Source organism: Oxyura jamaicensis, chromosome 3 (assembly GCF_011077185.1).
Source record: "Oxyura jamaicensis isolate SHBP4307 breed ruddy duck chromosome 3, BPBGC_Ojam_1.0, whole genome shotgun sequence".
In the NCBI taxonomy this organism is placed as follows: Eukaryota; Metazoa; Chordata; class Aves; order Anseriformes; family Anatidae; genus Oxyura; species Oxyura jamaicensis.
The window spans coordinates 7282667-7299908 of NC_048895.1; the positions used below are offsets into that span (position 1 = coordinate 7282667).

The following is a 17242-nucleotide window of genomic DNA, read 5'->3' on the forward strand; positions in this document are numbered from 1 at the left end:
GCCCAGAAAGCAGAGACGGCTCCTGCGTCACTATCACCAGTTCCCCTGATGCCAGCAGCCTCTAGGGATGCACTTCTTCACATGATATTCAATGTAAACCTTGCACTATGGTATTGTGGAGTTGATTTTTTACCAGTTTTGAAAAATTGGAAAAATAAAAAAGGCAAATAAAATGGTTACAATAAAAATAAACTTTTGAAGCAACCTGACAAGTTCTTAGTTGTGAATAAAGATGCTCCGTGACCACTGGAAGAAACATGGTTTCTTCTAGATATGTGCAAAGTGAATCCCACAGCAGCCTATGTTTTAGCCCTAACTGGTAAAAATCCTTTATAAAGGTTTTCTTCTGCGTGGATCCCCAGGAGACTCATCAATCTCCTATGAATTCAGGGACTTAATGTAGTTCTGTCTGGTCATATACATTCATTTAAGTAGGGAAATTTAATTATTTACCCTCTGTTAATAGCACTGAACTGAGCCAAGTGATGCCACTGGGGGAAGAGAGAAGAAAAGAGGAACAGAGAAGAGGGGAGAGAACAGGACATAAAGATGGATGCACATAAAGACAGCATGTTCACATAAAAACCTTATTTACAGGACCATGGTGGCCTGAAAACCTGCACCTATCAACCTGCAAACTTCCAAATGAATAGGTGATCACACTTACTAGCCAGCCTGGCCACTGTTATTGCTAAAAAGGAAAAAAAAAAAAATAAAAAAAAAAATCAAAATGACATTTTAAATGGTAGATTCAAGGGTTTCCTCAGGCACCAAATTATTCTACTAGGCTCTTGACAGTACTTCAGTGCTAGGACAGGAAACAGCATCACAGTGGTGGAAACAAGAGTTAGCACTCCTAGTACCAGGCCTGCAGACCATCATGCTCTCACATTCAGAAAACACTCTGAAGAAATTGTGACATATCCTCAGGGCAGGGATCAGGCAAAATTGAGTGGTACAATTTAGAGGGTGAAAAAAAAATAGGACTTGTTTACTTCATTGCCCTTCCAGGAAGGGCAAAAGCAAGCCTTTTACCTCTTCATGTGTGTCATTTATGAGACCACCTAATGTTCCTGTGGCTCATTCTAATGCAGTTGTGTGTAGGGTTAAATTTGACATTAATTTTACAAAAAATCAGGAACAGAAAAATGAAGCCCTTGGTAGGTACTGCGAGGACAGCAGGACCTGAGAGGTTCCTGCTATCCACAGAAACATACTGCTTACAGGGAGCTGTGAAACATAAGACGACCATCCAAGGATAGTCACACAATGTTATGTCTGACGTTATTCCTGGTGAAGCAGATTGCAGAACTAAGACCTGATCTTAGTGAAGCTGATCTGGTAAAGCAAAAAATTACCAAAAGTAGAGACAAATGGCTAGAGGGAAGAATGAGACGCCCTGGGCATAAGAAGGCAGAGCTACAGGCAGACTTGGAGAACATATGACGCTGAGTTGAGTTTTCAGATAATCAGGTTGTACTTGGTTTGCATTTGATAGGAAGCTAGGAGGCGTGTCTCATATGAATATGGATGAAAGGCTTATGGTGATTCTTACATGGCCATCCATAGCTCTCATGGTCTGATTAACACAAATTTTCTGCTGATGAGGCAAAGGTTCACAAGAGACAGGATTTACAGCTGGACTCTGGAAGTGCCATAGGTGAATCCTAATAGTTACAGGTGCAGTTAAGGCCACAGAGCAGGGTAAAGCAATGAAAATACACCAGCGAAGGACTAGAGTTTGAACTGGGTTGATGAAGAACAGAGGCTACTTTAGTGCTCAAAACCCACCCCATTTCTTCAGACACCTGAACACATTTGGGTGCTATATCCCTCCCTGCGGGATTAGTCTGTACATATACCCTTATCCAGGTTTGTCATTTCCATGGAAGTAGAAGCATCTTCATTTTAAATGAGCTTTCATGACTTTAGAGATAGTTAAAGTAAAAATAATTTTATTCTAGCAAAACCAGAAAAGGCATCATAGTTTAAAAACTGAAAACAAATCAAATAAAAAGAAGGAAGAAAACAGCATTAGCTCATACCTGAACTTACAACTCTCAGTCACAATTTGGCCAAAAAAAAAAAAAGACAGTTTGTATGATTTCTGTCCCTTGCATATCATTTTTAACAGTGAACTTCATCCTGGGGTTTTGTTTACCATTTATAGAGGGAGTTTCCTCACTTGAGTTCTCTTCTAATTGAGGTAACTTCCTGATGTTGGTCAAGGTTCTTGAAACTTACCTGAGAATAACTGTTCTGTGATGTGCAGAGTGTACTCAGAATGGTATTTTTTCTATTCATTTGTCCTTTTCCCTAAGGAATGAACTGGATTGCAGCTCTCAAATTGTAACATTTTTCAAATCATGTATCATAATGCATTTTCTGCTATGCCTGGCATTGTTTGTCTTTTGGTTTGCTAATTTTCTTTCATAGAAATTACATGACACATTAATACAACAAACATGGGCTTTGAAACAATCTCCCTTCCCTCCTCAAACACACGGTATTAATTTCAAAGGCCATCATGTCACAACGCTGACCGTTAATTACCTCAGGACTTGGCACGCTCTTATCTCCCCAGAGGAGTTCACCGCCTTTCAAAAGGACTAGCTTCCAAATTTTAGAAACCATTTCTTCATCAGATTGAGAATTGCACTTAACTAGTCTTGATTCCTGCAAAATTAGAGAAATAACGTGATTTTTAAAAACATATTTTTTTCCCCAACAAAATCTATGATACTTTGTACCAGTGACTTCCTGAGATGGATTGGAACAGAATAAGAACATTATTAAACAAAAAGAATAATCACAGTGAGAGCAATGAAGGGGCAGTTTCACACCTAATCTGATTTAACATCAGCCAAAAGGGGTTATCCCATCCTCTCCATCCCTCTTGCATCCCTGTGCTCCCGTGTTTCCTTTATATTAGACCTAATGATCCTGCAGCTGCAGGGCACAAAATTCAGTTCACTGACCCAAAAGAAAACTAACACAAGAAAAAACTTAGCATCTGCAAAATGGTACTTCAAGATCTGAAGGAATTTCTAGGTGCAACCATAATTGATCCCTTTGGTGCACAGGTCCCGGCCAGCTGCCAGCACTCACCTGGCCAGACTCTCACTCCCCCTCCTCAACATGGACAGAAATTAAGATGAAATGAAGAGAGGGAGATCACTTACCAAGCACCATCACTGGCAAAGTAGGCTTAACTTGGGGAAAAGTAGTTTAATTTATTATTTTCAATTAAAATAGGTTTGGATATTGAGAAACAAAGACAAACTGTATCTGTGGTCTGTCCACAGGCTGCCGGGCAATGCCTGCCCCATGCCTGGAGCACCTCCTCCTCCTGTCTCCTCAGGGCTGTTCCTCACCCTTTTCCCCTCAGCCTTGCTGCCCAGCACCACGCTGCCCTTTCTTCCAGCCCTTTTCCCCTCAGGAGCCGCTGAGGTGCTGGGCTCTGCCCTGGGCCCACCAGAACTTTCTGGAAGCTGTGTGGGGCAGCCCCGGCTCCCTCACAGAGGCCTCGTGGCTCCCCCGCTGCAGCGCCTCAATGCTGACACATGACAAGAGAGTTTACTTTTAGCCATGAGAAGTAAAGAAGCACCATTTTCAAACTGTAAAATTGAACTTTGAGTTGAATCTCCTCCGGTCCATGGGCAGCGTGTTCTGGAGACCTGCAGTATGGCACCATAATGTGCAGCTGTAGTGGCTGAGGGATACAACACACATTTTAGGGAAATCATTCTAGAAACAAGTTTAACAGCATTTCTATTTCTGTGCAGTACGCACAGAAGACTTTACAATTCAGGCTTGTGTTGTGATTGACTGATCCACAACCCTGAACGCAGTATTTTTTCCACTGTTAAGCTGTATCATGCCAAACAAAAATCCCTGCTAATGTTTGTACTGCACCACACAGTGTATTCCATCCAATTTCCATACATGCATCCACAGGGAAACAAGAGCTGTAGAAATTATCACCTTTAGAAAAATCATTTAAATTTTAAAAAGCACTGAAAGTCCTTGGCTAGAGAAGAGCTCCTTTTGGAGCAAAGTCATCGCCTGCTTTCATCAAATTACTTGCACAGGAGAGTCTGCATTTTGATTCTTCCATCTGACTTCTCAGTCCATGCACACCCAACAGATACTCTCAGATTATCCAAAAAATAAGCATCAGCCATCAAAACATCTTGCTCAATCTCGTTTCAGAAGTCTCCAGTGTTGACATTAAGGGACTTGTAATGTTTGACTCCTCTAAGAGAAAGACTTCAAAGAGAGATGTCCTGGCTCTGCTGAAGCTGATGGCTGAGCTCCTAGTGACTTCACTGGGGACACGATTTCACTTCAAACAGCCTTCATGTAGTACTTTCTGAAAACTGCACTTTAACAACTTCAGAAGGCCTTTTTATTTTAGAAAGATGAGTTTAGGTGGTCTCTTTCTGTATTCATATGTTGGTATTTACATCAACGTAACAAGGCGTAATACATTAGGCAATGTTAGCCTAAATATCTACTAAAATATATTGCAGCTGATTGATAGACTCCAAATGGGATGATGAGATAAACTGCAGGGCTCCTGCTCTGCTAGCCCCCCTGCATGCCTGGCTAACATACACCTGCACGGCTTGCACAGAAACAAGCCTTGTGTGCCTGAAAGTGCAGAGCGTAACAGAGGTTAACAAGACGAGGACATGTCACCCACAGTCCTTGTCAGGTTTATACAAACTCCAGGATGAGCACTGATACCATAATGTCACAGCTGGTTTCTCCCCAGGCCTGTTGGAGCCTGACAGCTTTGACTTGCTTACAGCCCTACATCACCCTTGACAGGCTTGTGAATAGCTCTTGGTGCAAGTTGGTTTGCTCTCAAGCTTCTCAGATGTTATTTAAGAAATAAGGCAAAGCAGCTGCTTCATATTCTTTCAGGCTGGATCCTAAGGAAACCATGCTTACATACTCATGCTGTCTGTTCTGTTTCAGTAATTCCTGCCTCCATTAGCCAATTCCTACAAATCTGAAGAGGACTACATACCTGACAGATAGTCGTTGCCTATGGGAGATTTGCACAACATGAGCCTGGGGGTTACAGGCAACCCTTGAGACCAGCAGCCAAGGTATTAGAGACACTTACCCTGTCACCACACACGTCTGCTGCCTCCTGTGCAGCAGATGTGCGTGAACACCAGAAACATGAGGGTTAGCTAAAGATACTGCAGTATGTGGAGACAGAGGAGACGGAGTAGCTGACACTTCTGTACTGAGATGGGGAACATGAGAGAGCAGGATATTACCTCGCAAGAAATATCTTACTGAAGGAGTGTAGAGCATAAGAAATACGTGTATTGCATTGGCAACACATGAGACTTTTAAGGCAGCTGTGGTTATTGTGGTTAAGACACAAAGCCATAGGAAAGCAGGTCTCATGGCAGCTGTTGTTCATGTGTTCACTAACATTTCATTTGAGTTCACAGGAGTGTGTATAACAAGACAGGCATTTATTGTGTTCTAATCACCATTAAGTGATCCTGACCATTTTTATGAGGATTTATTGCCTAGGTTATGCAGAAGATGAACGCTGCATCATGGTAAGACCTTGAACAAAAAAAGTCCTCCTAATCTCTGTGCTATCTTGTAATGGAGTGAATGATCGTGCACAGGACTAATCCTCCCACACTACTTTCTGAAAAGAAAAAGAAAGAAAAAAAAAAGCTATAGGCCTACTATATTATGGTGGAATAACAAATTTTAATTTTCTCAAATGTGTAGATATATGCTCCATAACTTCCTGTCTTTAATTCTGCATCATTCTGCTCAAAACTGAGCTGTAAAGACTGTCCGCTGTGAAATGTTGCACCTGTTTCAACTGTTATACCATAATAGTCAATAGTACGGGCTTCTTCTTCTAGACCCTGCTATTAACCTGAATTTTAGTTAACCATAGCAGTTACCATAGCCTTGCTAATGCCCCTGATTTTTTATTTTTTATTTTTTTTACCAGCACTGCTTCCTCTTAGGCCTTCTTCTCCTTCCACATCATGTCCCATATTAACCTTTGCATGGAGAATGGCTGCAGCTTCAGAAAGTCAGGCTCCCTCTTCCTTCCCATTCAAATCACTTGAATTTCATGTCCTTTCCACAGATTAATTGACAAGCAGAGAAGCACGGTCTTTGTACCTACAGAATACACAAAATGGAATTCAAATCAGCTCTGAACTTTACTTTGAGAGGCTATGACAAGCTTTTAGCAGTGAAATTTATTATTGTAGATGAATGACTACACTGGCACCAACCTGTCTGCTACAAAATAACCTAGGACATGTAATTGTGTGTTTGAGTATAAAATCAACAGTATTCAAATTGTTTGTATTTATATGCATTTCATTTGGTTACCCTTCCTTTATAATTTTAGCAAGCTAGTGCTGTCAACTGTATAATTTCTTCTTGGACTGTATCTGCTTATGCCAGTGGCAATGGTTACTCATCACATACAAGAGTTTGCAGATCACTTCATTGCAAAGTGTATCCGTCGTCCTCACCACTTATTTTTCATAAGCCCTTTTCAAGTCCAAAATAGACCCAGCGGCAGAATTAGACCCACAATTAGAGCTGTGTAAGATCTTTCATTGGCTTAAGTGGGAGTAGGATGATAGGAAGTTGTGCTCCTGCCAGGCTTCGTGATTATTGATACAGAAATGCAAATGTGCTAACAGTTTGCTTCTTATGAGTACCTTAGGTAGAAAGTCAACTCTGTATCTGGTTTGTGCCTTGTGCTCTGTACCTTGCTTGTGATTCTCAGGATAAGATTTTTTTTTTTTTTTTTTTAAATTGTTCCTCTATTCAGACCAAAGGAGGAAAAGTTGGATAATGAAAATAGACACTGCCCAAGTTCAAACAATAATTCCTACATAGCTTCATGAAGAAACATGACTTTTTTGACAAATACTACTTACGAAGTAATTGATTGGAGTACTACTTACACATGGAAGCAAAGGAGAAGCAAAACATGTCATCTGACACTTGGGTTATGATTTCCATATACACATATGTATATATACACACACAAAAATAAGATTTTGAGACAGCATATGGGAAAAAATCATAAGCTGGAATATAGCTCTCCATAAAGAGAAATGAAGGAAGTGAGTGGAAGAAAGAACTTGTCATTTTACAAGCCCTTCTGCCATGTTTATTCCATGAAAGAGTGAATTTATACAAATGCTTCTGTGAAGGCAACACTGAAAAGCATGTTTAGAATGGAAGGTTAACACTGTTACTTTTCCAAATACTTTTCCAAATAAAAATGTTGCAAACCCATAAGTATTATTTCTGTTTTTCACTCACCACATAGTACAGCGCCCATACAGTAACTTACTGTTGTATTTTAGAGAAATTTTACTGTCTCTGATAACTCAGCTTCTTCGTTAGAACATTTCTGAAGTGTTGTACTCTTCACTGCCAAGATCTCTGCTAGTGCAAATCACTATTGCTCTACTTCACTTCACCAGACTAGACTAAGTATATCCTCTGAGGATGCAGACTGATATGCATTCCACTTTTTGTTTTTGCAACCTGAAAAGCCTGTTTCATATTTTTTTTGCAGGAATTTATAGAAATATCTTCAACTACAGGACAATATTGATTTCACATTAAAAAAAAGACAGTATCTCAACTTATTCTTTAACGTAAAAGTGAAAATGAACTCTGGGTATTAAAAAAAATTTATTAAGATTTTTATCCATGAAAGATTGGTACTACAATCAATATAACCATTTTATCAGTCAAGTATGTCTGTTATAGGCAGGCACAACATTACAAAAGAGGCAAGTACAATGCCCGATTAAGCAAATACAGTCTGAATATCTATTCATCCACTATTTCTGAAAACAGAATTATCAAATATCCACCAGGGAAAAAGATGAACTAATTTAGTTTCTCTTTGGCATACTTATCAGGACAATGAATTAATTACAAAAGTCTTCTATTGCTGCCAGTGCTGTGAAGAAAAAAGTACTGAAAGGAAGATTGTATGTCAGAACTCACTTCTAGAACTCAGGCGTCTGGCTAACATATCAGAACTGGTGACAAAAGACAGTTCAGCTGCCAATGCTTCATGAGGCAGACAAAGATTACATTGTTTTATACTGCAGTTTTGTTGAAGGTATAAAAAAGAATTACAGTAAATTTATGCACAGTACATACATATTACACACAGTTATATAAATACCCATGCTGTGGCTGGACTTTAGGAAGTTGCTTTATCTATAAGAAAGCTAGTATCAGACCTCCCAGCATCCATTCAATACACATTGCACTTCGCATCCAGTAATATGTTCATTTCTGTACCTCTCTCAAAAATAGATTTAAAACAGAAGCGAAGAATAATATTGAATCTTTCCATAAACTTTGTTTTCTTATTTACATTGTAATATTCCATTATACATAAAGACTGCGTTACGATACATTATCTTTATATAGCTTTTTGTAATACATACAGCTTGAAGCTATTAACATCTTAGTTTGGGAACAGAGATATGACCTATAAGATTATTTTAAACAATTTTAGCCTTAATTCTCCCTTAGTTTGTTTCACTGAAACCATTCTTTGACAAAAAAAATCCTCCTTATTGGGGAGGAAAAAAACAACCCATGTTTAAACCATCACTGGATTTCCTTAAACCACTGAGAAACTTAGAAACCATAATCATTTTTGCATAATTATACAGCCACTTCAAAGGCCTGTTACTTTTAAATTTAGAACATGAATGACAATTGTGACCACATCTTTAAATTAATTTTTTTTTTGAACTTTCGGATATTTCTCAAACATAAAACAATGAAAACACAATCATTAATCATACATAATCTTTGTACAACTGGGAAGAGCTCCTATTTTATTACGGAAAAAATGAACATGCACACACCCCCATTCACAGAGTGAGAACATAAACTACAGCAGCACTTGTCTCAAGTTATGGTGCACATGGTTGCAATACGGGGTATAAAACAAGAGTAGAATTTCCAACATCTGTTAAAACACAAAAAAACTTATTGTACAAAAAGTCATTCACATTCTTTGCAATGAAGTGAGGAATCAGCTGTTTAGCTTTCTGGACTCTCTAGTCGGCAAACCCCTCCTTCTATTGCCACGGACTGCCCTGCCACAGCTCCAGGAGGAAGTCTTGAAATGTGAGTCTGTGGAGAAGCCAAGAGAGTGTTATCAAATAAGAAGAGAGGCAAAAGTATACAGGACACAGAGCAAGCTTGTAAATATCAAACAATTAATCTGTTTAATTACTGCAGTCTGAAGGGCAAATTACAAAGCAACCTCAAAAGTTGCAAACAACTCGGATTCTCTTTTGTTTTATTTGTGCTAATGTTTAACATATGAAGAGAAGGACCATGACAGATGTGTAGAAAAGGTAGACTGGATAACCCAGATCATTGAAAATATAAGAACAGAGAAATAAGAGAAAAAAGAAGAATAACTGTGGTCTTCCATGTTTTTTTAGCTTACTCCTTTGGAAGATTCAAAGAAATTTAGTACTGCATACAGAAACACATGTTACAGAAGCCCTAGACACAATAACATATTTGACAGAGATAAACTTGCACCTCAGAGCATAAGCAAACTGCAACGACGAAAACGCCAAAAAAAATCCTCTGCATAAAAGACCTACTGGTCCCTCTAAAAAAAAACAAAAACCAGAAAAGCTTCCTCTAGAGTATTTGTTGTCCATTGCCAAATAAAAGGACTCAAAGAGCACTGTGTTTCTGTCAACAAGCATCTTTCTATGGAGAAGTTTTAAGTTTTAAAAGCAGGTCTTTTAGATGATTCTGTGATATTGCAGCAATAAACTGGGCATATATGCATGTGCATATAGCAATTTACCTTACAACACTGCTGCAATTCAGTTACACTAAAAATCTGTTAAAAAAAACTTTCTATTCTGTGGTACATCTTGTTACTGATGGGCAAAAGTATTCACTTATTAAAAATTTTGACTTATTCTTAAAAGTAATGACAACCTTTCTTCCTGTGCATGTTTTTGGACTGTGGAAACTGCTTCTATTTTCATCTACGCTGTTGATTTTGAGCTACAGCAGAGTCATTTCAGATATATTGACTCCTTTCATATAGAGCCAAGAGCTAAATCAGTGTGTAACCAAAACAGCAAAGAGTCGGCAGCATGTTTCTACAGACTTCGCTGTTTCCAGGTTTCAGAGCTGCTGAGTGGATTCCGGTAAAACACTGAAAAGAGCCTTAGTGGAACTCTCAAATGCAATGGCGCTGATAACAGCATTTCCCTGGGCTTGAGGCAGAAAGCGTCACCAGCTAGGGCTACTCCCTAGCCACCCCTCCCACCAAAGCAGAAGCACTTCATTCTCCTCACGAGTAACAACTTTCATTAAGTTAAAGCTCAAACAACTTATTGCTTAAACAATTATTGAATGCCTCCTACTATGACATAAAGCTCACAACAATGAAATTGCTGGCATGAGAAATTACAGCTTCCTTTAGGTGCAGCCAACTACATTGTTAAGTTTTTGTGTGTACATTATCCCATTTAATAGACTGAAGTGCTGCAAAACGTGTAACTTGCAATGAGGCAATGGGTTGCCAGGGGGTTGGACTAGATGATCGTTAAGGATTCCTTCCAAACCATTCCATGGTTCTATGATGAAAGTTCCCTAAGAGTAACTTCCATCAGTTCAACAGGAAGTTTTTTGAGGCTGTAACCATAATTCATTGCATCACAGAGACTTTTTGTATTTCAGAAGCAGCTTCTTTCAATTCCTTTCTTGATAAGGGTATCCTGGATTCTGCTCTTAGGTGGTCTTGTTTTCAGTTAAATTACGGAATGAGATTTAATTAAAAACATTTAAAGGTTTTCATTTTACTACAAAAACTTTGATCTCTGGCCTTCCTGCTTGACATATGAACATCTTCCTACTTTCAGACCACTTTTGGTTACAACTGTGATTTACCACTTCAAGAAGAAAAGATTCCTTTCAAATCTTTTAGTTTCCCCCAAATCTTATTGACATTTTTTTGAGAAGCTATTTCTTAAGTTTAAAAAATGAGAGAGAGAGAAAGAAAAAAGAGGAAAAAAAAAATAAAAAAAGAAAAAAAAGAAAAAGAAATGAAAAAAAAAAAAAAAAAACACATGAAAAAAAGGGATTTTAAGAGCAAAAGACCCAAGACATTTTTCCAGGTTTGTTAAGTTTTGTAACTGAAAAGTAGGATAGGATGACAGTGTACAAACAACGTTGTTTGAAGGGCACTGTACCAATCTTTCCTCAATGGAAGAATGCCCTTGAAATACTAAAGTGAGATACTAAAATCAAAGGAAACCTGTGGGCCAATAAAACATCATTTGTAAATGAGGACATTTACACAGTGATCAGTCAGAATTATTAGCAGACCGTAGCAGCAAGACAATAAAAAGCATGGAGGCTTGAAGATGATTCCAAGAGGCATATGGGAGGAAGCTTATTACCAAAATGTAAGAAGTATTAGCACTATCATGATTATTATGAATTTTATAATCTCTTTTTTCCTTATAAATGCAACAGACTTTCTTTGTTTGAATTAGATTTCTCACTGGAATTATGAATTCATCTTTTGCATAGGATTGATTTAACCCACAACCCAAAGTTAAATGCCTAGTACACACTTACATAATTGCAGGAGCAAAACGTGAGACTTCATTGAATCCACCTGAAATTTTATAGATCATGCTATTTGAAAGTTAGCTGAGCATAATATCCTAGTAAGATCTTGAGCAAGGGAAGGAAAAAAGACCAAGAGAGAGGATAAACAGATATTTAATATCTGTCAATACATCATCAAGTAGCTATGCTTAAATAGCTGTCCAAAACACATTTCCTATTTAAAAAAAAAAAAAAAACATTTTGTATACAAAGAAAAAACAAGTTTTCCATAAAAAAGGAACAAAACCAAACTGACAACAACAAAACCAACACTACTTACTAGCACACGTACATTTCTATTTACAGAAACACCCAAACCACATTTTAACAAAACCTTTCTTAAATCCTTTACTTGCATCCTCTTTATTTGCACTTTGTATGATGAAGCAAATACAGATCTTGTCTTACACTGACTACTGCTTCTTACTTCCACCAATGTCTGCTTTAGGTAGAACAAAATCCACACAGATATAAGAGGAGAGTATTTAAAATATGTTTACTAATAAGTAATATCAAAGGATAATATTGCCATATTATTCCCTTGTTCCTAGCCATAGGAATGAACTCTAGTAAATAAAAACAAACATCAAAGAATATTTAAGATTTTAAAAATGCAACCACAGAACTTAGTTGTACTGTTTACTACATTTTTTTACCTTGACATCATATTTTATATTAAGTCCAGATTGTACAGTGGATTGGATTTAGATTTTAAAATATATTAAAAAAAAACAACAAAAAAAAAAAACTGGAAATCTTTTAATTTTTTAAATTTGATTAGTCCATCAGCTTTAAAACTTGAATGAGCCTACATCTAGGGGAAATTGCACCTGGGAATATACAAATAGGAAAAGAAAAAAAAAAAAGGTTGGAATTAATCCTCCACTAAGCTTCACAGAAGCTTCCCCTTGAGGAAACAGTAGGCTAAGGAAAGGTAAATCAAGAATGACAGGGCTATCCAGATCTTTAGCTCTACAAATAGAAATTTTACTGTCCCTAAGAATATTTTGAGTTTTTTTTTGTTTTCCTAGCAAAAAGTAAGTCTGGTGACACCTAGCAGAAACACAGATTCTGACAGAATGGACTAAGAAACCACATCATCACTGCAGATCTTTGTCTGTGGCTTAGAGGGAAAGTCTCATGCCCACTATTAAAAAAGAAAATAAATAAATGTTAGATTAAGTACTTGATTTTGCTCCCCCCTCCCAGCCTATAGAGCACAACGAAGCTAGCCAGCCTTCAGACACTGATTCTTGCTCTGCGTGTACTTGTCATCAAAAACGTAACAAAACAAAAATTAATCCTTCTTTCCCTCCTAACTAAACCAAAGCCATGGAGCAACTAACTCCCACAACCCCAGACACTGTCCAAGCTTACTGTCTCTCAGTCCCTTTTGATCTGCACTGGAAAGCTTCCCACTCCCCTGCAAGTCCAAAACTAATTGGTCATCCTGCCCTGGAACAAGCATTAACTGCTACAGGGATTTCATCTTTTCATCAAAAACATTTGATTATTTTTTTGTTACGTATTTTTAGTATATTTTTAAAATACTACAACTTGTGCCAAGACTTTCTTTACCTCATGTCTCTCAGATAAAGTTTCTGAAACAACTTTGGGGGCCAACTAATATCAAAAACTTATTTTTTTTTAGTCTTCCTTTTATTCACATAAAAGTACGAGTTTGTCACAATAGCTTCATTTTTTTCATTAAAAGCATAGATACAGTGTAGAATTAATATAATGTCTAAGCCAAAAGACAGACAGCACTGCATGAGAAAACTGAAGTCAATCAAATACTGCCAAGAGAACAGAGCACAACTACCAGATGGCAGCACATTCAGTTCTTAAGCAAGTCAAGGGAGTACTTCATGTGTTTAGCTTTCTTATTACATGCTCCGGATGTGCTTTAGACAGAATAATGTATAAAACAAACTTTTTCCATTCATTACACTATTGAGATGAAATATAATGAGACAGAGGCTGAGGACATAATGTACTTAATTAAATTGCTCTCTACCACCTTACTCCTTAAACAAAAGGAGTACCAAACCCATATATTTGTTAGAAACTCAGAATCACTCAGATACCTACAAGCTTTCTAGCTGGGTACGCACTTCCACCATGAAAACCATCTGGACCTATTCTCGATCTCTTCTCTAGGCAGTAACAGCCCGTTCTGGTGGCAACAGCCATCCTCTGCTGCTCCGTCTCCTCCATCCCAGTCTGAATGTATGCCTGCCATATGACAGGAGAGGATGCCCTGAAAAATACTGGCAACTGCTGTTATCACAATATCCCATACACAACTCTCTCTTGGCAGAAAAAAAATATATATATGTATTGGGGGGGTGCTCCAGAAGGATTGTCCCTGTGGGCAAGACAGTCATACTGATGGCATGCTTCTGGCTCTGAGGCACTCATTATAATGGTTCTACACACAGGTTGCTTAGGAAGCTAACAGTTCTCCAAGCTCAAATTCATTCTGTGGGTTAAATATATTATTATACACAATCGGTGCACCAAAAAAGTTTAGTATAATGCATTAGAAACAAATGAAATTTTAAGACAGTTGAAAACTAAAGTGTTTTAAACTCTTTGTATCATGCATACACATACTTAATCTAAATCTATGTACCAACCCATCATCTGTTCAGCTCACCACTCCAGGCAATTGTAGAGGTATTTTAGAATACTGCCATATATTTAAAAATGTGATCTTTACTATTCTGAATTGCAGGTGCTAGGTCAGGTCCTTATATTTATATTTGCATATCTAGATATATACTGTCCTCTATTCTGCTCTAAGATGTAACAGCCAAATATGAGGAAAGTTCCAGAACTTCTGGCTTTATGCAAGAACTCAACCCAATAAATTGAACTTATCTTCCCATCTCAAAGCCCGTAATTTCCATGAAGGTCTGTAAGCCAAATATTTTAACTGGTATCTCAGTACTGAAGGTTATTTCCAGCAAGTATAAATACCTTATTTTTATGAGAGAACTGGATGCTCTACTGTATGCACAGAGTTATTTTAAAGTAAGAATTTCTGCATGATTCCCCAGTCTCCAGACAAGAGTGCAGATTAAAGAAAAAAAAAGGGGTAACAGTGACATATATTTCTCCTGTCTTATGAAGCTAAAAGACCGTCTCTGTAGCCTGAAATGAATGACTAAATTATTTGACTTAGTATTTCTCTTAACTAAACAGGTTTGTTAAATTTTTCCACTAATTTTCAAATTAATATTTGGTTTCTTCCAAGATGTATTTCTTCACCCAATGAGCACTGGACGGCTGCCCTTCTCCTCACATAGGGCTTTCACAAATCTTTTATTCACAAGTAAAACACAGCTTATCATCAGAAAACTTGACAACAATCACTACATTTGGTGTTTGTCATAAATATTACTTTAAACATAGAAGGAAGTGTTTTTTCTAAATTTTACAGTGTTAGTAAAGTCAAATAAATCTGATTATAATGCTTAATCTCAACAGGAAGATTGAATTGGAAATGGTCTCCCCATCCACTATGTTTTTTCGTGCTGGAACATGAAATTAGCTGTCAAAGATTAGGTTTCTGTTTGCGTATTACAACCACATTTGGTGCAGACTGCAGTTGCTGCTAATGCATGTTTCCAAACACAGCAACATACAACACTCTCCTCTACAGTTCCCCCCATCTTGCAAAGCAACGTGAATTTGGTTCATTAGAAAATGGAAAGAATGGCATACATAGTTTTGCAATGTTAAAACCTACTATAACATAGAGCTCACTAATTCACGAACTGAATATATGCCAAAGAGAGATTTAAACTGGCAACTCAATCTGGACTAAATTCAATATTACAGCTAGATTTTTAGAAACTTGTTGTCTAGCTCATCTAGCTATTAGAAAAAAAATGAAATGTGAAAAGTTGAACTACAACAGTATCTCAAAAGCACTGCAGTATTTGCAATAGTTGCAAAAGTAAGCAACAATTATACACAGATCATATATTAACTCATCATATCCCTACTAAGAACCATACTGAGCTGACAAATTATTTCAAATAATTATGGATAACATAGGACTAGAACAGCATATTGTTGGTATTGAGACTGGATTTTTCACTTGAACAAAAGCTCCTGGTCTTGAAACACTACTGAGAACACAGTGAGGAAGTCCCTATTTTCAAGCAAAAATATCATCCACCAGCAACTACTCTAAATCACTAAGATGATATAAGAAATTGGGGGCATCCATGAAAAAAGAACTGCTGTGGCACATTCCATCCACTTCTACTTTGTGGGCACAAAATGCTGTGGGCCCCACATGAGCAAATACACTACAGACCATGCCAGGGTTAAAAGGGCTCCTGTTAGATTATGCAAAAGTATACAGTGTTAAATCAAAGAAAGGCTGCCCACCCCTAACCAGAACCTTCAAGAGATACAGTTTATATGGGTGTCTACATTGCCCGCATATGTTATATTGTCACCTGAGATTGAAGAACTTTTCCTTTGCAGCGTTCTCAGCTGGTGAAAGCAGGCAAAGAACAAGTTACAAAGACTATGCAGCAGCTCAGAGGAGTCGGTTAATTTGTATCCGCAAACCTCCTTTCCCTCCTGTTCACCATTTGCATCTCTAATGTAATGGCAACTGGTAAAATAGAATATATCCATCCCTTAAGCTCATTATAGCTGAGAGTGTCTGCCTAAGTTGTAGCAATGGGTGGTATAGGTTAGTTCCAAGAAGTATATTTTAAAAAGTCAAAGTTTGTTTCCTTCCACATCCAGTGTGTGACAAACACTGGGGCTGAGTGATTATGAAACTGCTAGTGTTGAGAGGGTACAATGCTGAACCAGCAAGACTGTGCTTTGATGAGGTACTTGTGGCAGTGATGTAAGGGTTCCAGGGCCTAGGAACCAGAAGGAGGTCAGACACAGATACTATGCAGGTAGCAAAGATGACATTACTCTTGCTATCAGTGCTAGAGGAGCTGAAATACTTTCACTCTGAGGGAGAGCTAAAGTCAAGTAGCAGGACACACAACCGGAGATGAGTGCATCAGCAGTCAGGTGTGAACTTAGTTCATCTGGCAAGCCTTCACACTACTGTTAAATTTCAACCAACATTTTAAACCAACGTTTCAACAGGAAGCAATGACTTCTCCAGAAAACCGGTTTCCAGCAAAAAGGACCAGACACCTTTCCAGAAAGCATGGTTGAAATCAAACAATTATTAGTCACAGAGCAAAACTGTTCTACAGCTCTTGCAGGCTCAGCCATTTCGTGCATTCAGGCTGGCAAGTGAGCATACAAGCAGTCTTGTTTGGAGGTGAACGGCCGGCTGCAGAACCCAGCCGTTTCTAAATTGGAAGGAAATAAACTCCTGTTGCAAGGCTGCCTCCAGATCAGTACTTGGAGAGCTCACAGCGCTAAAAGCCAGAGGCACCAGCAGGTCAGGATGTACAAACCGTTTCAAGCCTCTGATCCCGCTTTTCCTGCCTCCCTTGTCTTTTAAGAAGTTTTTGCTAGTTAATGGGTTGTG

General features: G+C 38.1%; 1 protein-coding gene across 1 annotated transcript in view; it reads right to left on the reverse strand.

The window, feature by feature from the left end:
* Positions 1 to 7703: 7703 nt before the first annotated feature.
* The window catches only part of TASP1 (taspase 1), an 86484-nt gene continuing 76945 nt past the window's right edge, over positions 7704 to 17242 (reverse strand). Inside the window, 1 exon segment of the mRNA XM_035321903.1 lies at positions 7704 to 9195. Coding sequence (XP_035177794.1) covers positions 9103 to 9195 — 93 coding nt within the window. The 3' untranslated portion in view covers positions 7704 to 9102.